The sequence below is a fragment of the Pollachius pollachius genome, assembly GCF_949987615.1.
Source record: "Pollachius pollachius genome assembly, chromosome: 1".
Classification (NCBI taxonomy): domain Eukaryota; kingdom Metazoa; phylum Chordata; class Actinopteri; order Gadiformes; family Gadidae; genus Pollachius; species Pollachius pollachius.
Window position 1 is genome coordinate 51,158,340 of NC_136934.1, and position 21,464 is coordinate 51,179,803.

The 21,464-nt window shown below is 43.8% G+C and overlaps 2 protein-coding genes and 2 pseudogenes across 4 annotated transcripts in view; all 4 read left to right on the forward strand.

Annotated features, from left to right (window-relative positions):
- The first annotated feature begins 543 nt into the window (after positions 1–543).
- Positions 544–21,464, forward strand: part of LOC307076354 — a 110,728-nt pseudogene continuing 89,807 nt past the window's right edge. The window contains exon 1 of the transcript XR_013812840.1: positions 544–735. The product of XR_013812840.1 is annotated as an uncharacterized misc_RNA (transcript). The remainder of the gene's footprint in view (positions 736–21,464) is intronic.
- Positions 768–2,359, forward strand: LOC307084454 (single-strand DNA endonuclease ASTE1-like; annotated as a pseudogene). Its single transcript has 3 exons — positions 768–831; positions 1,178–2,128; positions 2,269–2,359. The product of its transcript is annotated as a single-strand DNA endonuclease ASTE1-like (transcript).
- On the forward strand, positions 3,371–9,648 carry LOC307076430 (sialoadhesin-like). Its single transcript, XM_079737432.1, has 7 exons — positions 3,371–3,488; positions 4,047–4,397; positions 4,767–5,033; positions 5,855–6,121; positions 7,029–7,116; positions 7,807–8,950; positions 9,479–9,648. The coding sequence occupies exons 1-6, from the start codon at positions 3,443–3,445 to the stop codon at positions 7,856–7,858; spliced, it is 1,071 nt and encodes a 356-aa protein (XP_079593558.1). The 5' UTR covers positions 3,371–3,442; the 3' UTR covers positions 7,859–8,950; positions 9,479–9,648.
- On the forward strand, positions 9,409–13,967 carry LOC307084479 (B-cell receptor CD22-like; the record flags this gene model as incomplete). Its single annotated transcript, XM_079748882.1, has 7 exons — positions 9,409–9,418; positions 9,541–9,711; positions 10,606–10,872; positions 12,169–12,259; positions 12,676–12,718; positions 12,903–12,985; positions 13,730–13,967. 7 exons carry the CDS (start codon positions 9,409–9,411, stop codon positions 13,779–13,781), a joined length of 717 nt encoding a protein of 238 aa, XP_079605008.1. The 3' UTR covers positions 13,782–13,967.

Below are 21,464 nucleotides of genomic sequence, written 5' to 3' on the forward strand. Positions count from 1 at the left end.
CATCAATGTTTGCCTCAGGTGATGCTGATACGAGGAGAAAGGGTTGTGTTAACGTCAAGGTTAGCACAAGACTGCCTTGAAAATACATTGAGCTGTGAGAGGTCTAAGACTCCTGTCCCAACGCCAGTTGAATTCCATTATGCACTGAGAATCATATCTGTGGGGCAGTTCCACACCACACACTATTTAACCTCTGGAAATCTCACATAGCCTAATCCATAAAACAGTGTGACCGACGAGACTCAAATCATATACAAATATATGCCTCCTATATACTGATACTATAACATCTAGACACTATGCACACCAGGTCATTACAGTGGATGTCATATCCTGTTGATGTCAGGAAAGTGAAACCTATAGAGAGCTAAGGAGCCACTCCCAGTGAAGTTGTTTGCATGTTTGTTTGTGTGTGTGTGTGTGTGTGTGTGTGTGTGTGTGAGTTAGTGTATCAAGGAGCTGGGATCCTCTTTGGGTAAGTCCAGTCACCATAAAACTATACCTTGACCTATCAGAGTTCTAGTTCTGACCTACCTTCACACCATGGGGGTGAAGGGCTTGTGCTCGCTGCTGGAGGACTACAGCCAGATCTACCAGGACGTCCGCTTCAGGAACAGCAAGCTAGTGGTGGACGGCAGTAGCCTGGCCCACCTCCTCTACAACATGGCCAACCTGGACCAGAACCACGGCGTGGAGTACCTGGACTTCAAGGCGGAGGTCCAGGCTTTCTTCAAGACTCCGACCGTGGAATCAAACCGTACGTGGTGATGGACAGAGGCTCGGGCAACAGTGACACCAAACTGGACACCCTCAAGAACCGGGTCGAACCCAGTTAGACGGGACTCAGTTAAGACCAGTCTCGCTAGAGGCTACATCCCCTAAAACTTATACAACACATCAAGCTTCTGAGCCCCCTTCAACATCGACCACCATCTGCTGCTCGTCCTCGCTTCATTGGTCAGGGACGACTACGTAAATCTGAATTTGATGTGACAAGTGACCAGGTTATTACAGTTGTTGGAGTTGATGAGGTCATATCATGTTGATGCCAGGAAATTGAAATCTAGAGAGAACTAAGGAGCCACTCCTAGTGCAGGTGTGTCCCTGTGTGTGTGTGTGTGTGTGTGTGTGTGTGTGTGTGTGTGTGTGTGTGTGTGTGTGTGTGTGCGGGCCAGAGGGAAGGTCCGTAGGGCCCAGGGCGCCGCTCTGACGGGCAAGAGGAGGGACATCCTTCCCAACTTCATCTTGTGGGTGTTCGAACAGACGCTGAGCGATATGGAGGTATCGCTGGTCAGGTGCTTCAGAGAGGCCGACGGCCAGCTGGCTGCCCTGGCCAGAGGGTGGTGCTGCCCGGTGCTGTCCACAGACACTGACTTCTACATCTACGACCTTCCAGCAGGGCTTCTGCACCTAGATCACTTCATGTGGGACTCAGATAAAACAAGTGGGGCCAGGAGGTACATCCCTTGCAGGTGATACACCACGTCCAGCTTCTGCACCTTCTTCAACATCGACCGCCAGCTGCTTCCCGTCTTCGCCTCGTTGGTCGTCAACCTCAAAGAAATAAAGTGGGACCAAAATGTTCTTGCAGGAAGACAGACGGAGTTGTCTCAGACCGCCCGCCTGGAGAGACTCCTGAGGTGGATGAGAGGCTTCCAGACGATTGAAGACACCTTGACAGCAGCGCTGGATCTCATGCCCAACATGAGTCAACGGGCACGGACGGAGGTGCAGACGGAGGTGCAGAAGTCCACGCTGGAGTACCGGCTCCCCAGCTCCTCTCTGCGGGGGTTCTTCAGTGAGGGAACCGTTCTGTTGCTGCCTGCTGAGTTGTTGAGCTGCGTCCCCGACTGGGTCCGCACGCCCCTGGCCAGAGGAGAGCTGGGGGCTGACATTCTGGACCTGTTGGTTCACAAGAGGAAGATATTGCCAACCCAGGTGGAGCGCTACGACCTGCAGAGCTCCAACCTCACCTCGCGGCCCGTCCGGCAGGTGTTGTACGGGCTGCTGCTGGGCCAGAGGGGGGGTGAGGTGGAGGAGGTGGACGGGCCGGTCTGGAGCTCGTCAGTGTCAAGGTGCAACCGCTGGTCCAAGGAGCCGCTCAAACGCTTAGTCTGTCTCTCCGTCTGTCCGTCTGTCTGTCTGTCCGTCCGTCCGTCCGTCCGTCCGCCCGCCCGCCCGTCCGTCCGTCCGTCCGTCCGTGTGTGAAGGCGAGCAGCATTATACCAAACACAGTGAACAGCTTTCAGATGGTGTCGTCGCTCACAGCTTCAACCAATGGCAGGCCTGCCTGAAGGACGCCTCCCAGCTCAACCTGCTGCTCTGCAAGCCCCTCCCTGAACCTCACTTTGCCTGGTGAGACACCCAGACAGCACTGTTTCCATAGCAACACAATCACCCAGACAGTACTGTTTACATAGCAACAACATCACCCAGACAGTATTGTTTCCATAGCAACACCATCACCCACAGTACTGATTCCATAGCAACACCATCAATCAGACAGTACTGTTTCAATAGCAACACCATCCAGACAGTACTGCTTCCATAAGAACACCATGCCTCAGACAGTACTGTTTCCATAGCAACGCCATCACATCCAGGAAGAGGAGGAGCACGGCTGAATGTCTGGATCAGCGCTCACATTGGCCTAAGGCCAACCCGCCTTAAACAGAATGAGGAAACACAAAAAGGGTAGAAGAATCAACAAACCTGAGAACCAGAGAATCAGCCAACGAAGCAAAAACCACAAGGCATAAATATAACTGAGCAGAGTCACTGTTGTTCCTCATAACCAGAAGTCCCGCCCCTCTCTGCCCATTGGCCAACCCATGAACTCAGGCGGAGATTCATGGGTTGCAGATGTCAATGTTCACGTTACCCTATTAGTCATGTTGACTAATAATGGCTAATCAATAATCCATATACACTGGAAATACTCCACCTCTGACCGATGTTGGGCGAGTACATTGTGGCCCATCGTGCATCCCTAACTTCTAGTCTCTAAATGTAATGAATCCTCCTGTTTATGAAGTTATCCCCGATTTAAATAAGGGCATAACGGTTGCTCAATATAATAATCGAAAGTCAAACTGTACTTCAAATGATGTTTTTTACGATCGGGTCCAAGATGTAGATTATTCCAAAGCAAAGGGACTACTTCTATAAAACACGTTGATAATGGGTCTATAGGGATGATCTACTGGGCCAATATCAACTGAACTGCTGATTGGATGTCATGTCAATGAGAGAGGGAGAAGGGAAGCTAATATATGGTATTTAAAGCATTGTGAAGGGAGGTTATTGGCTATTGCAGAGAATATCTAAAAGGAGGAAGCTACATGTGAAGACTATTACTGTAGCCTTTCACAATCAGCCAATCAGCCCTCCCCCTGTCCAAGTGGCGTTAACAACCAGACACAGAGAGGCAGCTACGGAGCAGATGAAGATGAATTCATGGACCCTCTCTGTGCTCCTGCTGCTAGCTGGTAAGCTGTAATGCTTCTTCTGTTTACTACCGGGAACGTGTCAGTACACAAACTGGATCCAGCTGGCCTATTGGCTTAACCTAGAGCTCTTTTTAGAGTCTAATGGGACCTCAACTCTACCACTATACACAGACAAAGAAGGACAAAGATCAGTTTATCGTTCCATATGTTATCATAGTCCTAATAGCAGTGATGATAATGATAATGCATTGTTTCTTAATGGGCCTCACCAAAAAAGCTTTCATAGCATAAAAGAAAAAAACTTGATATCTAGTAGTCTGAAGTTTGACACGATATATAATATAATTCACTATGCTTTATGATATATCAAATACAATATTATATGATATCAAATATTATATAATATGATATGAAACCAAACACATCACAATATCAACGTCACACCCTGACCTTCTCAGAGCGTCTTCACCATCAACCAGTCGCTCTCATTCTCACCATGACGGTGAAAAGCTCACCTTGGAGAGAGCATGACCTCATGTGAGACCCTCCCTTAGAACCGGGCTCCCTGTTGTGACCCCGACTGTCTGCTTCCTCCAGGGCCGCTGGGGGCGGACCCTGGCTGGCACGTGGAGTACCCTGACTCCTTCTGCGTGGTGGAGGGCTCCACCGCCACCATCCCCTGCAGCTTCACCCACCCCGCGGGGCTCCAGATGGAGCGGGTGATCTGGTGCCCCTACAGCCTGATCTGCCACCTCACCGTGTTCAACGTGTATGACAGCAGCAAGGTCCGGGCCGACAGCAGGTTCCTGTACCTGGGGGACCGCGTCGGGAACTGCACCTTGAGGATCATCAAGACGGTGAAACAGGACTCTGCAACGTACCGCTTCCACTTCCAGACCAACGGCGGAGGGTACACCGGATGGAAAGGAGTCGTAGTCACTGTCATTAGTAAGTGTTACTTCTGGTACTGTTATTAGTTTGTTTTACATCTTGTGCTGTTACTAGGGCAAGTGTTACTTCTACTACCGTCCCATTATAATGGGACTATAGGAAGAGACTAGACTTGGTTCCCATTGGGGAGGGATTAGTAGCTTCCTGTAGTCAACCTTGAGCAAGATGTCCTCACCCACCTGCTCCTCATGAGATGTTCCTGGATGTCCTGGAAGACGCTTTGGATAAAATGCATTTTATGATTCCTTGTATCTGCAAACTGACAGTGGTAAATAGTCAATGATAAGTGATGACCACTTCAACTGAAGGGTTTGCTGTCATTCTGTCCAGTTGTAAAGAACGTCCGTCTCACTGTGTCTTCAACAGATGGAGAGGATGTGAAGGTCAGAAGCTCCGTCACTGACAATGTGGTGAAAGAGGGCGGTCAGGTCACACTCACCTGTACCTCAGCCTGCTCCTTCCACCGATTGGACGTCCACTGGTACAGAAATGGCCAAGCCCTATCAGAGACAGGCCCCGCCCTCCACCTCAGCAACCTGACCAATGACGACGCAGGGGATTACACCTGCTCTCTGGACTCCAGCAGACAGAAAACCTCTGCGCCTTGGTGTCTATTGGTGGGGGAAGATGAAGGTGAGCCCCTCTGTGTTCACTAATGCACCTGAGGGTGGTCCCTCATCTAATGTAATATAGTGTATTAAAGTCTGACATGATCTAATCTAATATAGTCTCTTATAGTCTGACATTATCTAATATAGTCTATTATAGTCCGACATTATTTAATTTATTAAAGTCTATTATGCCTAACAGTATCTATTCTAATGTAGCCTATTATAGTCTAACATTATATAATCTTATAAAGTATATTATAGTCTAACATTATCCAATTTAATATTTCACAATTATTCCCCGAAGGCTCCGTGAATAGTGGGGAACACTATTCACTATTCCCCACTATTCACGGAGCCTGAGGTGAATAATTGTTTTGTTGTATACTACACGTGAACACTCCAAAAAATAAACAAGATTACCCTTTTTGTCGGGATTTCTTTGTTTTTATTTTATTTATTAGCGTGACGAGACGACCGTCACACGCTCTGAAAACAATATCCCAAGTTTGAGATCTCAATCATGGGATATCGCCCAAAATCCAGAGATAGCAAACCATTCAAATTGCGCCATATTAGGAGGTTCACGTTTAGCATATACTAAAGCCTATTATAGTCTAACATTATCTAATCTAATATAGTATATTATAGTCTAAAATAATCCAATCTAATATAGTGTATTATAGTCTGACATTATCTAATCTAATTTAGTATATTAGTCTCGTACTGTCACTAGTCAGTGTTACTTCTAGTACTGTCACTAGTCAGTGTTACATCTAGTTCTGCCACTCGTTTTAGCAAGCTGTCCAGTTGTAAAGAACGTCCGTCTCACTGTGTCTTCAACAGATGGAGAGGTTGTGAAGGTCAGAAGCTCCGTCACTGACAATGTGGTGAAAGAGGGCGGTCAGGTCACACTTACCTGTACCTCAGCCTGCTCCTTCCACCAATTGGACGTCCACTGGTACAGAAATGGCCACGCCCTACCAGAGACAAGCCCCACCCTCCACCTCAGCAATCTGACCAATGACGACACAGGGGATTACACCTGCTCTCTGGACTCCAGCAGACAGAAAACCTCTGCGCCCTGGAGTCTATTGGTGGTGGAAGATGAAGGTGAGCCCCTCTGTGTTCACTAATGCACCTGAGGGTGGACCCTCATCTAATGTAAGATAGTGTATTATAGTTTGACATGATCTAATGTAATAAAGTCTCTTATAGTCTGACATTATCTAATGTAGTCTATTATAGTCCGACATTATTTAATTTATTAAAGTCTATTATGTCTAACAGTATCTAATCTAATGTAGCCTATTATAGTCTAACATTATATTATCTTATAAAGTGTATTATAGTCTAACATTATCCAATTGAAAAATTAACAATTATTCCCCGAAGGCTCCGTGAATAGTGGGGAATAGCCCCCGAGACTGAAGTTTGAGGGGGCTGTTCCCCACTATTCACGGAGCCTGAGGTGAATAATTGTTTTGGCATATTCTACACGTGAACACTGCAAAAAAATAAACAAGATAACATTTTTAGCCGGGATTCATTCGTTTTTTTATAGCGGTTTATTTGTTTTTATTAGCATGACGAGACGACCGTCACGCGTTGAAAACAATATCCCGAGTTTGAGATCTCAATCATGGGATATTGCCCAATATCCCGAGATAGCGAACCAATCTGCGCCATATTGCGCCATAATAGGAGGTTCACGTTTAGCATATACTAAAGCCTATTATAGTCTAACATTATCTAATCTAATATAGTATATTATAGTCTAAAACAACCTTATCTAATACAGTATATTATAGTCTGACATTATCTAATTGAATCTAATTGTATCTAAAATAAAGTCATTTTATAGGTTATTTAAAGTAATTATTTCTGAAATGATGTCATCTAATCTAATCAAACTGTATCCAACACATTATATAATGTAATGTAATCTTACTGTTATTAACAAAGTGATCTAAACTAATATAATTGTATCTGACATAAATGCGTTCTTTTACAAAAAAAGACTTTGACTGGCACCTGACGGTGTCGGTGGTGTCGGTGCTGTTTGCTGTGTTCCTTCTCCTCCTGGCTGGGCTGGTCTTCGCTAAAAGGTACTCGAGCACTACTAATCAGTTTAACTAGGCGTAGGGAATGGAGCCCACTGTGGAGCTCACCGGGAGAGGTGCAATTACCACTTATTATCATAGGTCGCCAAACGAAACAGAACTGAAATCTTGGAAAAATTTCCGCTTTAATCTTAAAGTGGAAGATTAACGACATGCCACCAGGTGTGAGTGTGATTAGCCGTTAGATGCCGTTTTGCAAATCTGCCCCTTATGACATCACAAGTGGGCGTGTCCACCTAGATGTACTCTGGATAGATGAGCAATGTTTGCTACAGTCCAATAGGCTGGTAGACCCAAAATATGCACGCACGCACACACACACGCACACACGCACGCACGCACGCACGCACGCACGCACGCACGCACGCACGCACGCACGCACGCACGCACGCACGCCTTAACCCTGATATTCAAGAGCATCTGAACTGGAGTTCAGAGTAGAGTTTATTTTGAACAAACTGTTTGGGGTAGGGTTTTAAATCTGTTTTTCAATATAATTTATTATTTGAGTAACTGACAGAATGGCATAGAATACTATGTTGAGATCAAAGTAGACATACTAAGATGTTTAAAACAAAAACAGATTCACTGGTTCACTAGCTCAGTGGCACTTAAAGCCTACTAGTGAAACGATGAAGGGAATCTGAGGTCTGCTGGTCTGCTTCTGGGTGACAGGTCAGCCCCTGGACCGGAACATGAGATCGTCTACAGAGAGGTCGTTCGCTGAACCAAACTCAAGCAGTGACTCCTCTTCCTCCTCCAGTGATGAAGAGATAAGGGAACACTGACGTCATCATGTCTGTTGTCCGTCACAGACTTATTGGTTGAGTCTTGATCTTTCAGTTTCTATTTCTGATTGTAACATTTCTGATGATTTCAGTGTTTTATGCATTTGAGTTTTCTTTCTTTATCGTATGTTGTTGTTTATTCTGAATATACTCAAGGTTGTCTGAATAACGGTGAGGTTTGTAAAGACTGGTTCTTCTCCATTCTGGATCTGATGACTAGGCTACGTTTTAAAAAATACTTCTCAATTTAGTTTCCTGATGGCAAGGCCGCTCAGTATTTCATGAGCCTGTTCTTCTGTTGGCTTACAGTATTTATACAATCATATCTTTACAGACTATCGGTCATGTAGGCTTACAATAAGATCTGTCTTGTTCTTATCATCTGTGGTTGTTGTGTTAAAGTGAAGCCATTTTAAATACTGATAAAGTTAATGGGGACAGATAATCACCCTCACCACCTTGGAGCTAATATAAGAAGGGGGAAGTATAATTCACTGAAACTCACTAGACTTTGTCTGCTGCCATGTGTGTCGAAGTCCTCTCTTCTCCGAATACTATTATTAAAATAGCAGAAGTCAGATAGAATTGAACAAAAGTCTTTTTGTAAAACGTCTGTATAAAAAAACAGGTATTATAGGTATGCATAACCAAATGTAGACAAAGAACAAGCTTTTTGGGAACTTTATTAGACCTTTCAAGTACGCTACTAAACTATAAAAGTTGAATTATTACCTAATTCTGAGCATGCAGTGTAATTTCATTTGGATACAGCTATGGAAAATATTCCTATATTAATAAATAACATTTATATCTTAGACTATGTTGTAAAAATAATGTTATGTACAAATAATGTCTTTTCGAGATGTTGTCTTCTACATTGGGCAGATATAATCTATTTCCTGTAACATTTCACAATCAGTCATTCAGCCCTCCCCCTGTCCTAATGACGGTAACAACCAGACACAGAGAGGCAGCTACGGAGCAGATGAAGATGAATACATGGACCCTCTCTGTGCTCCTGCTGCTAGCTGGTAAGCTGTAATGCTTCTTCTGTTTACTACCAGGAACGTGTCAGTACACAAACTGGATCCAGCTGGCCTATTGGCTCAACCTAGAGCTCTTTTTAGAGTCTAATGGGATCTCAACTCTACCACTAGACACAGACAAAGAGGGATACTTTGATCAGTTTATCGTTCCATATGTTATCATAATAATAGCAGTGATGATTATGACAATGCATTGTTTTCTTAATGGGCCTCACAAAAAAAACTTTTATAACATAAAAGAAAAAAACTTGTTTGAAATTAGACACGATATATAGTATAATTTATTATGCTTCATGATATGATATCAAATATTATATAATATGATATAAAACCAAACACATTTCAATATCAACGTCACACCCTGACCTTCTCAGAGCGTCTTCACCATCAACCAGTCGCTCTCATTCTCACCATGACGGTGAAAAGCTCACCTTGGAGAGAGCATGACCTCATGTGAGACCCTCCCTTAGAACCGGGCTCCCTGTTGTGACCCCGACTGTCTGCTTCCTCCAGGGCCGCTGGGGGCGGACCCTGGCTGGCACGTGGAGTACCCTGACTCCTTCTGCGTGGTGGAGGGCTCCACCGCCACCATCCCCTGCAGCTTGGCTACGCCCTATCAGAGACAGGCCCCGCCCTCCACCTCAGCTGTCTGACCAATGACGACACAGGGAATTACACCTGCTCTCTGGACTCCAGTGGGCAGAAAACCTCTGCACCTTGGAGTCTGGTCGTGGTGGAAGATGAAGGTGAGCCCCTCTGTGTTCACTAATGCACATGAGGGTGGTCCCTCATCCAATGTAATATAGTGTATTAAGTCTGACATGATCTAATCTAACATAGTGTATTATAGTCTGACATTATCTAATATAGTCTAACATTATCTAATGTATTAATGTCTATTATAGTCTAACATTATCTAATCTAACATAGTCTGTTATAGTCTGACATTATCTAATAATGTCCATTATAGTCTGACATTATCTAACTAATTAAAATCTATTATGTCAGTACAGTATCTAATCTAATATAGCCTATTATAGTCTAAGATTATATAATCTTCTAAAGTATATAATATTCTAACATTATCCAATCTAATATTCAACAATTGTTCCCCGAAGGCTTCGTGAATAGTGGGGAACACTATTCACTATTCCCCACTATTCACGGAGCCTGAGGTGAATAATTGCTTTGCTATATTCTACACGTGAACACTCCAAAAAGTAAACAAGATAACATTTTTAGCCGGGATTCATTTGTTTTTTTACAGCGTTTTATTTGTATTTATTAGCATGACGAGACGACCTTCACATGTTGAAAACAATATCCAGAGTTTGAGATCCCAATCATGGGATATTGCCCAATATCCCAAGATAGAGAACCAATCAAATTGCGCCATCTTAGGAGGTTCACGTTTAGCATATACTAAAGCCTATTATAGTCTAACATTATCTAATCTAACATAGTATATTATAGTCTAAAACAATCAAATCTAATGTAGTGTATTATAGTCTGACATTATCTAATCTAATGTAGTATATTAGTCTCGTACTGTCACTAGTCAGTGTTACTTCTAGTTCTGACACTCATGTTAGCAAGCTGTCCAGTTGTAAAGAACGTCCGTCTCACTGTGTCTTCAACAGATGGAGAGGATGTGAAGGTCAGATGCTCCGTCACTGACAATGTGGTGAAAGAGGGCGGTCAGGTCACACTCATCTGTACTTCAAACTGCTCCCACCACCAATTGGACGTCCACTGGTACAAAAATGGCCACGCCCTATCAGAGACAGGCCCCGCCCTCCACCTCAGATGTCTGACCAATGACGACGCAGGGGATTACACCTGCTCTCTGGACTCCAGTGGGCAGAAAAGCTCTGCGCCTTGGAGTCTGGTCGTGGTGGAAGATGAAGGTGAGCCCCTTTGTGTTCGCTAATGCACATGAGGGTGGTCCCTCATCTAATGTAATATAGTGTATTATAGTCTAACATTATCTAATCTAATAAAATCTAGTAAAGTCTAACATTATCTAATGTAATATCGTGTATAATAGTCTGACATGATCCAATCTAATATAGTCTATTATAGTCTGACATTATCTAAAATAGTCTAACATTATCTAATGTATTATAGTGTATGATATTCTGGCATTATCTAATCTAATATAGTCTATTATAGTTTGACATTATCTAATCTAATATAGTCTCTTTTAATCTGACATTATCTTATCTAATATAGTCTATTATAGTTTAACATAATCTATTTGAATCTAATTGTATCTAAAATAAAGTCATTTTGTAGGTAATCTAATGTAATTGTTTCTGAATGTATGTCATCTAATCTAACTGAACTGTATCTAACACGTTATTTAACAGGGGTCGGCAACCCTAGCCCCTTCTGGCACGGGCAGCATAATCATTGGCACACTTGGATGATGGAAAAACCATCATCCAAGTGTTATATAGAAAAATATATGCATAGATGTATTTCTTATTTTCATTTTATTATTATTATTAAAAATGTTCACAGCACAATGCGTCAGCATAAACATTACAACCGATTTTTTTTGCACTTTATTCTGTTTCGGGCATTTCCTCCAAGTGCAAATATGTTTAAATTAGTTACAGAAAGCAGTGTTCTGAAATGGGATCAATTAATAGTTTTTAAACCTATGTTGTGAATAATAGAGAAGAATTTTTTTTAAATATTGTTGCAAGTGGCCAGTATGCATCGCCTTCACATGGTTTTGCAAAGCTGTACATGTCTTAAAGATATTGATATTGATGGTTCCAACATTCTCAAATATTCACGCTTTTTACATTTCTCACAATGCAAATATGTTTTTGAATGAGTTTCTAAAAATGGTGTTTTAAGAAGGGACAGATGTAATTATAATTTGGAAGCCCATGTTGCAAATATAACAACCAAAAAAACATTTAAAATGTTGATGCATGATTGTGGACTATATGGAAAAAGTACAATTCCAGGTCTTCTGGAAATGTTTTTGGTCACTGTCATAATTCAGCTTAGTTTTTAATAAATTGTTGCTTAAGGCACACTCATTAACGAGAAAATGTCAAACTGGCACTGCATGTTGAAAAGGTTGCTGACCCCTGTTAAATAATGTAATGTAATCTCACTGTTAAGAACAAAGTGATCTCAACTAATCTAAATGTATCTGACATAAATGCGTTCTTTTACAAAAAAAGACAAGTCTGGCTGGCGCGTGACAGTGCCGGTGGTGTCGGTGCTGTTGGCTGTGATCCTTCTCCTCCTGGCTGGGCTGGTCTTCACAAAATGGTACTCAAATCAAATCTGAGAAGAGGTCAAAAAAGGACGTGGAAGATGATTTGTGAGATGATATTTTTGGAAATATGAAAGTATTTATCTCTAAGATTTGCGTGATTTCAATGTCTGTTCAACTTGTTGTAGGGAACGGAGCTCACTATGGAGCTCACCGGGAGAGATTGCAATTACCGCTTCTCACCATAGGGGTCACCAAAGGGAACAGAACGGAAATCTTCGAAATGTCCACTTTAATCTTGATGATGATAATAAAGATGATATTGTTTGAAAGGCATGATTACCCTTGGATATTAACCTCATAGTAATCCATGGAAATACAACTGAAATCTCTAATCTGAAATGTAACTTTGGTAGCAAAATGGTGTTGTATTATTGGACATATCTGTAATGTCTTTTTTATTATTAAATAGGAGACATGCACAAAAAAAGGCATCAGAGGTGATTCAAAAACAGGTGAGTACTTCCTGTCACTTTCAACTAAAAGTGTGTGTGTGTGTGTGTGTGTGTGTGTGTGTGTGTGTGTGTGTGTGTGTGTGTGTGTGTGTGTGTGTGTGTGTGTGTGTGTGTGTTTGGGTTAATGGATGGACACACGTGTTTGTGTGAGTGTGTCTGACCACCTGTCTGTCTGTCTGTCTAGGAGGTGGACCGTAAACAGGAAGCGGTGGGAGATTTAGAGGAAGTCAGCTATGCAACCGTCCGCTTCAAACGCAATTCCTTGAGGTAACCGTCTCCAATTACGATGTAACCTTCTGATGATGAAGAAGACGGCAACATTGTAATTATTCATCACTAATTAGACGAGTGATGTCATCTTTTATCGGTGAAACAGATCAGTACTTGTTCATTGATGAAACCGGTGCCAACACTAGCTCCATTAAAACATTCCCGATGAAACGATTCTAAAGCTTAATGGGCGACAACGGTCCGGGCGATCAAACCATCGTCTCGCCTGGCTTTACCTCCGGTACAATAGCATTTAAAATAATGACTTGGTTGTATCAAATCTGCCAATTAGCATTCAGTGTGTGGGTAGTAAAGTGTTTTTAAACACCCTGCTTATGCGTTATGCTGTAACGGACGCAACCAGAAACATAAACCGCCTCGCAAACAAAGCTCTGTACATCAACACACACACACACGCGCAAACGAACACGCAGACGCACACACACCTTCACCCTGGCATTCAAAAGCACCTGAACTGGAATTCTGAGGATAATTGATTTTTAACAAACTCCGTGGCGTAGACTTGCAAAAACGTAGTGTTTTAAATAGTTTTTTGAAAATAATTCATCATTTGAGTAAATGACATAATGGCATAGACGACTATGTTGAGATCAAAGTAGACATACTAAGATGTTTAAAACCAAAACGGTTCCACTAGTACACTAGTTCAGTGGCACTTAAAGCCTACTAGTGAAATGATGAAGGGAATCTGAGGTCTGCTGGTCTGCTTCTGGGTGACAGGTCAGCCCCTGGACCGGAACATGAGATCGTCTACAGCGAGGTCGTTCGCTGAACCAAACTCAAGCAGCGACTCCTCTTCCTCCTCCAGTGATGATGAGATAAGGGAACACTGACGTCATCATGTCTGTTGTCTGTCACAGACTTATTGGTTGAGTCTTGTTCTTTGTAGTTTCTATTTCTGATTGTAAAATTTCTGATGATTTCAGTGTTTTATGCATTTAAATTTTCTTTCATTATCGTATGTTGTTGTTTATTCTGAATATACTCAAGGTTGTCTGAATAACGTTGAGGTTTGTAAAGATTATCCATTCTCATTATCATTATCATTCTTCTCCATTCTGCTCCTGACGACTAGGCTAAGTTTAAAAAAAAAAAATACTACTACAATTTAGTTTCCTGATGGAATGGCCGCACAGTCTTTCATGAGCCAGTTCTTACGTTAACTTACAGTATTTATATAATCATATCTTTACAGTCTATGGGTCATGTGGGCTTACCATAAAATCTGTCATGTTCTTATCATTGGTGGTTGCTGCGTTAAAGTGAAGCCATTTTAAATACTGATAAAGTTAATGGGGACAGATAATCACCCTCACCACTTTGTAGCTAATAGAAGAAGGGAAGTATAATTCACTGAAACTCACTAGACTTTGTCTGCTGCCATGTGTGTCGAAGTCCTCTCCTCTCCGAATACTTTCATTAAGAAAGCAGAAGTCAGACAGAATTGAACAAAAGTGTTTTTGTGAAGCGTCCGTATAAAAATACAGGTATTAAAGGTGTGCATAACCCAATTTAGACATAGATCAAGCTTTTTGGGATCGGTATTAGACCTTTAAAGTACGCTAATTAACTATATATCTTAATTATAACCTTATTCTCAGCATACAGTGTGTTTTCATTTGGATAGAGCTGTGGAAAATATTCCTATATTAATAAATAACATTTATATTTAAGAATATGTTGTAAAATAATGTTCTTAAAAAAAAACACTGTACAGGCATAAAATAATATAACTAAAATGCCTCAACAAACTTTTAGAAACGTTGTGTTCTACATTGGGCAGTAATTCAATTCAATTCAATTTCAATTTTCAATTCAGTAAGAATCCATTTCCTGTAGCCTTTCACAATCAGTCAATCAGCCCTCCCCCTGTCCAAGTGACGGTAACAACCAGACACAGAGAGGCAGCTACGGAGCAGATGAAGATGAATACATGGACCCTCTCTGTGCTCCTGCTGCTAGCTGGTAAGCTGTAATGCTTCTTCTGTTTACTACCGGGAACGTGTCCGTACACAAACTGGATCCAGCTGGCCTGCTGGCTCAACCTAGAGCTCTTTCTAGTGTCTAATGGGACCTCAACTCAACCCTAACCCTAAGTTAGGGTTCAGTTAACGTTCCATATGTTATAATAATAATAATAATAATAATAATAATAATAATAATAATAATAATAATGCATGGATTCCTTAATGGGCCTAACCAAAAAAGCTTTCGTAACAACATAAAAGAAAAAAAGATTATACATAAAATATGAAATTAGAAATGATCTATGATATGGTGTGTGATATGATATCGTATATTAATGGATTGACGCTTTACACTGACGGGGGGGGGGGATCTCACTAACCACCACCAGTGTGTAGCACCCACTGGGTTGATGCACGGCAGCCAATCTGCGCCAGAACGCTCACACACCAGCTTGAGGTGGAGAGTGAGGGAGTTAATGAGTCAGCCAATTGTACAGGAGGTTGATTAGGGGGCCAGATTGAATGAGCCTGGTTGGGCCAGGACACCGGGGAAACCTCTACTTTTTGCGATAAGTGCCCTGGGAACTTTTGCGACCTCAGTGAGTCAGGACCTCGGATTTACGTCTCCTCTGAAGGACGCCGACTTCCACAGCACAGTGTCCCCGTCACTGCACTGGGGCATCGGGAGTGATGTTAAGGCCAGAGGGAAGAGTGCCACCTGTTGGCCACCACCCGACGACACTTACAGCACCTGGTATTGCCAGGCGGTCTCCCATCCAAGTTCTAACCAGACCCGACCATGCTTAGCTTCTGAGATCAGATTACAGATATGTCCAATAATAAAACACCATTTTACTACCAAAGAAACATTTCAGATTAGAGATTTCAGTTGGATTTATTTTAGTTGAGATCGGGCGTGTCCATGGTGGTAAACCCACATATTTAATGATGTGATATTAAATATGATATGATATGAACACAACACAATACAACCCAACACAATCCAATATCACTGTCACACCCTGTATGGTAAGCCCTTTCAACATTTAACCAGTTTGGCTGACTAGTAGTGATTTAGTTTTCACTAGTGGAAATGACATTTCAACACATTTTTTTTTTTTTTTTACAGATATCGTTAATTTAATTATATATATCAGTAATTCCATTTTCAATCGTAAGAATAACGATTACAGATCGTGGCAGGCTGGTGTACCGGCGGCAGAAGCAGCTCAAGAAGAAGGAACCAAAGGAGAGAGTAAAGGACGACCAGTTCAGGAGACTCTATAGGAGCCTCCTGGAAAAAGACCCCGGGGACAACAGGAGGGACGGCATTGAGCGTCTTCACCTCAACACCCTGGAGGAGGAGGAGGAGGAGGAGGAGCAGGAGGAGGAGGAGGAGGAGGAGGAGCAGGCCGGGATCAGGGCTCGGATGGGCCTTGGGTGGAGGTTTAAAGGAAGAAGAAGAAGAAGAAGAGGACCCAGTAGAGGGAGGGAGGGAGGGAGCAGTTTTCCCTCCTGATGAGGAACATTGTTGGGTTAACACGTTACAGTAATATATTACATTAAGCAGCAAAACAGTTATTACCATAGTTGTAATGCATTCATTGTGTCTACACTTGAGATAAATATTTTTAGTTTTCTTTTATCACAGACTCATATATTGGTAGATGTTATTTTCTTTACCTTAACATGTTTCGACGGATATACTTCCGTCTCCATCAGAAGGTCACACGGGTGTATTAGTGAGACGCGTTCTTATCAGCTGATGTTAACGGAGATGTCAGATGTGATCCACGTCAGTTTTATTGACTGGTAAACCACACCTCCTGCTGTCAGTCCGCCGCCCCCCAGGACGGCCCTCCAGGTATGGGAGAGCATATATGCACCCTCATATGTTGATCCTCCTGTGCTCTGTCCTTGGGATCCGTTGTTGAAGCTGCCCGTTCATTTAGTGTTCTAACCACTGATAGTTTATGTGCTATTGGGTGTTCTGATGTCCAAAGTAGGTATTGGTCTGTGTGCGTCGGTTTCCTATCGATTTTTATTTTGATGTCTTCTTCAATCGTGTGTTGGATTTTTATGTCCAAAAAATCTATGGATCGGTCTCTTTCTTCTTCATGTGTGAACTTTATGTTGCAAGTGTGGTTTATGGAATTGGGGTGATCTGTGATTTCTTGTGTATGTCCTCTCTTCATTTGGTCCAGAATGTCGTCCACGTACCGCTTCCATAGTGTGAGCCTGTACTCCTCCGGTGCTGATGTTATTGCTTCCTTCTCCAGGTGTTCCATAAAGAAGCCACACATCATGGCTGATAGTGGATCCCCCATGGCGAAACCCTCTTTCTGCCTGTATATTTTTGTGCGGAACTGAAAATAAGTTGAGGTGGCGATGAAGTGGAGTTATTGACTGATGTCTTGTACTGTCACATTTGTGTGTTTCTTGAGGTTTTTGTCCTTCTGTTGCTGTACTATTTGCAAAGTTGCTTCTACTGGTGTTTTGGTGAAGAGTGAGACGACATCATGTGATATTAATATTTCGTCCTTACCCACTTAGATATTTTTAAGTTATTGTGCCAGCTCTTTTGAGTTTTTGCAATGTTGTTCCGTTTGACCTAGTAATGGTTTTATGATTTCTGTGAGAGACTTAGATAGGTTGTATGTTACAGACCCGATGCTGTCCACAATCGGGCGTCTTCTGATGAAGACGGAAGTAGGCTATTTCCGTCGAAACATGTCAAGGTAAAGAAAATAACATCTATCAGTATATGTGTCTGTGATAAAAGAAAACTATAAAGAGTTATAACCAGTTAGTCATATCATTTTCATTATTTAACCAACCTCTTAGTGGTTTTTCAGCAATATATTTCCTTAGGTCTGTGTGCTATGTTGTCATTGCAATATTATGGTTGTGGGCTTTTTCTCAGTGTGAATCCTGAGTAGTGTTGATAGCGAACCGCAGCAAACCAAACCATGAATCTCACTGACCCCGTCTCTATGGATTATTATGTTACTGAAGTTCTGTCCAGAGGTTCTTCTGTCGGAGAACCGTCGGAGAACCGTGTCACCTCAGGAATATAGACTCTAACTCAAAGGTTTCTTTGTAATTTACCTCTATTTATTATTGAATTATTTATAATATACATTTAGAGCTGAGGTCAATCCTTTATTATTTGATATAAAAGATTTGTATGTGAGATGATACATTATGATCTTGTCACGTTACCTGCAGTGATTGTATTGGCTGTATTTCCTGTCACTTTTGGTTCAAAGGTTTTGATTGGCTGAAGGCCTCTTGATTGTTTTCCTCCCTCTGGTAGAACATGATTGTTCAATCACCACCGGATGTGTTAAGGGGGTGTGGCCTATATGACATGTAGGGCATATTTCTTCTTGCTAATCTTGAAGAAGGCTTGAGGGCCGAAACATATTCCAAATTAAAGAGAAATACATACGGAGCCGGAGTGGGCAACACTTTCTTTCTAATGCTAAACTGAAGTTCTGAAACAAACAATATGTTACTGTGTGTGTGTGTGTGTGTGTGTGTGTGTGTGTGTGTGTGTGTGTGTGTGTGTCCTCCACCATCTGGCTGATAATGATTACATCTAGGTGCCACTAGAGGGCAGAATGAGACAGCAAACCAACACACACATGTCGTACGTACAGCAAACACAGGGCAGTTGATAAAATAATTAGTTATACTAGCATCCACGCTAGTAAACTGCTTGTATTATACTAAGTATCAAACAGAGAGAGAGTTTGTGTGAGTTTATGGGCGTGAACAGCTGAAATGAGATCAGCTGTTTGGACGTCGTTGCGGTTTTCTATTCCAGTTAGGCTATAGATATATAGACCATTATAAAGGAGGTTGTATTTCGTTCAGTAATAACATGCAAACCAGGCCACTTTGTGATAAGGGATTCGTTTGTTCTTCTGCTGTAGAGTTTCGTTTCCCAGGGAGTCGGGATCCGGACGTGGTTCCACTTTCGGTTCTTCTGTAGTGAGTGTTACATAATTCACCTACAGTATTTGGTTATGTGTTGTTCTTTACACTGTGTTAGGCATGTTTTTTACTGTCTCTGTGTTTCAGGGATCGCTGTCCCTTTAAGGATTACGAGCTTCTCATGACGCGGAGCCCGATTCGGCATATGTTCTCTTGCAGCACGTTTTGATTCCGGTTTTCAAAAACTAAATAAACGAGTCACACAACTGTGTGCTCAACGTGCGAAATTGTATCCTTCATTTAATGCAATTTCCACACTGGTGACCCCGACGTTAGTCTGCTGGACGTATCCAGGGACACGACACGACCGACACGACCATGACCGCGAACGCTGTTACTCTCAAGCTCCCCGAATTCTGGGAATCGTCGGCGTCGGCATGGTTCGCCCAGACCGAAGCGCAGTTCGCGTTGCGGGAGATCACCGCGGATACGACGAGGTACTACTACGTTGTGTCAGCTCTTGGAAATTTGACAGCATCCAGAGTGGTGAGCCTCCTTAAAAATCCTCCGGCATGGGAGAAGTATGCGGCACTCAAAGCCCACCTGTTACAGACATTTGAACTGTCGGACGCTGAGAGAGCCAGCAGGCTTTTCTCACTTCAAGGGCTCGGCGACAGCAAACCGTCTGAGCTCATGGACCGTATGCTGGATCTAATGGGTGAGCACGAACCCGATTTTCTTTTTGTTCAGCTTTTCCTGCGTCAGCTGCCTTCCCAAGTGAGGGCTGCTTTGGCCAACACCATGATCACTGACTGTCGGAGGCTGGCTGAGGAGGCTGATAAATTTTTCCTGGCGGGTCAAGGGCACTGTGTGGCCGCGATTTTTCCCGTGCACATCGCTCCTGTGACACTGGACGACTCCACGCTCATCGCTGCCACCACTTCTCGTCGGCAGCTGTCTTCTGACCCCCAGCAGTCTTCAGGCCCGCAGCAGTCTTCAGGCATGTGTTTCTACCATGCAAAGTTTGGACCGAAGGCTCTTAAATGCCGTCCGCCATGCAGTTACGGCGGGTTGGGAAACACCAGGGCCGGCGCTCGGTAGTGGCCATGAGCGTCGGCCGTGCTGGCAGGCTGCTTTTCATCCGCGACAGCATCTCCGGACGGCGATTCCTGTGCGACACGGGAGCACAGAGGAGCGTCCTTCCTGCTTCCCGTTTGGACATGGTGACCGATGGCCACGGCCCCCCTATGGAAGCTGCTAATGGTAGCCCCATCCGTACCTATGGAAGGAGGTATATTGAGTTGTGTTTCGGAGGCCACCGGTTTGGCTGGGACTTTATTACAGCAAAGGTCTCCGTTCCCCTCCTCGGCGCCGATTTTTTGTGTGCGCATGGACTGTTGGTGGATGTAAAGAACCGCCGTTTGATTGACGCCGTCACGTTTTGTTCCTATGCGTGCACGCTCAGCGGGGCTGACTCCATACGACTGTCTAGCATGCTCTCCACCTCAGATGACTTCCACCATCTACTTGCCGGTTTCCCAGCCCTCACTCAGCCTACTTTCTCTGCGTCTGCCGTGAAGCATGGTGTGGAGCACCATCTCGCCACTACTGGTCCACCCGTCTACGCCTGTGCTCGGCGCCTCGACCCGACCAAACTTGCCGTTGCGAAGGCTGAGTTTGCGAACATGGAGCGCCTGGGTATAGTCCGCCGGTCCGACAGCCCGTGGGCCTCACCCCTCCACATAGTCCCCAAACGCGGCGGTGGCTGGCGCCCGTGTGGCGACTACCGGCGGCTAAATGAGGCAACGACGCCTGACCGGTACCCAGTGCCGAATATTCAGGATTTTTCGGCCCACCTGGCTGGTATGGTGATTTTTTCCAAGGTGGACCTTGTCCGGGGATATCATCAGGTGCCTGTACACTTACTCGACGTCCCCAAAACAGCAGTGATCACGCCGTTTGGTCTGTTTGAGTTCCTGCGGATGCCGTTTGGCCTTAAAAACGCAGCTCAATCTTTTCAACGCCTCATGGACTCTGTTTTGCGGGAGCTGCCTTTTCTTTTTGTGTACTTGGATGACATCCTAGTGGCGAGCACGTCCAAATCCCAGCACCTGGCGCACCTCCGGACGCTTTTTGAGCGGCTCAGCCAACATGGGCTAATTGTCAACCTACCAAGTGCCAGTTTGGTCTCTCCACCATTGATTTCCTGGGACACAGAGTCACTAAGGACGGTGCAGCCCCTCTCCCATCAAAGGTGGAGGCGGTCGCACAGTTCCCACGCCCGCTCACTGTCAAGTCCCTGCAGGAGTTCCTCGGCATGGTGAATTTTTACCACCGTTTCATCCCTCGAGCCGCCCAGCTCATGCGACCCTTGCATGAGGCCTTGCAAGGTAAGCCCAAGCACGCTGTAGAGTGGACTGAGGGCAGGGACAAGGCTTTTGTTGCCACTAAGGCAGCCCTGGCGAACGCCACCATGCTGGCACACCCTTCTCCCACAGCCTCCATCGCCATCACCTCGGATGCCTCGGACTACGCTGTCGGTGCCGTCT

Excerpts from the sequence above, each read along its gene's own strand:
- LOC307076430 (XM_079737432.1), top strand. The coding sequence starts at position 3,443 with ATGAAGATGAATTCATGGACCCTCTCTGTGCTCCTGCTGCTAGCTG. Across the intron at positions 4,398-4,766 it reads AGTCGTAGTCACTGTCATTA|ATGGAGAGGATGTGAAGGTC; the intron begins GTAAGTGTTACT and ends TGTCTTCAACAG. Across the intron at positions 7,117-7,806 it reads GGGCTGGTCTTCGCTAAAAG|GTCAGCCCCTGGACCGGAAC; the intron begins GTACTCGAGCAC and ends TCTGGGTGACAG.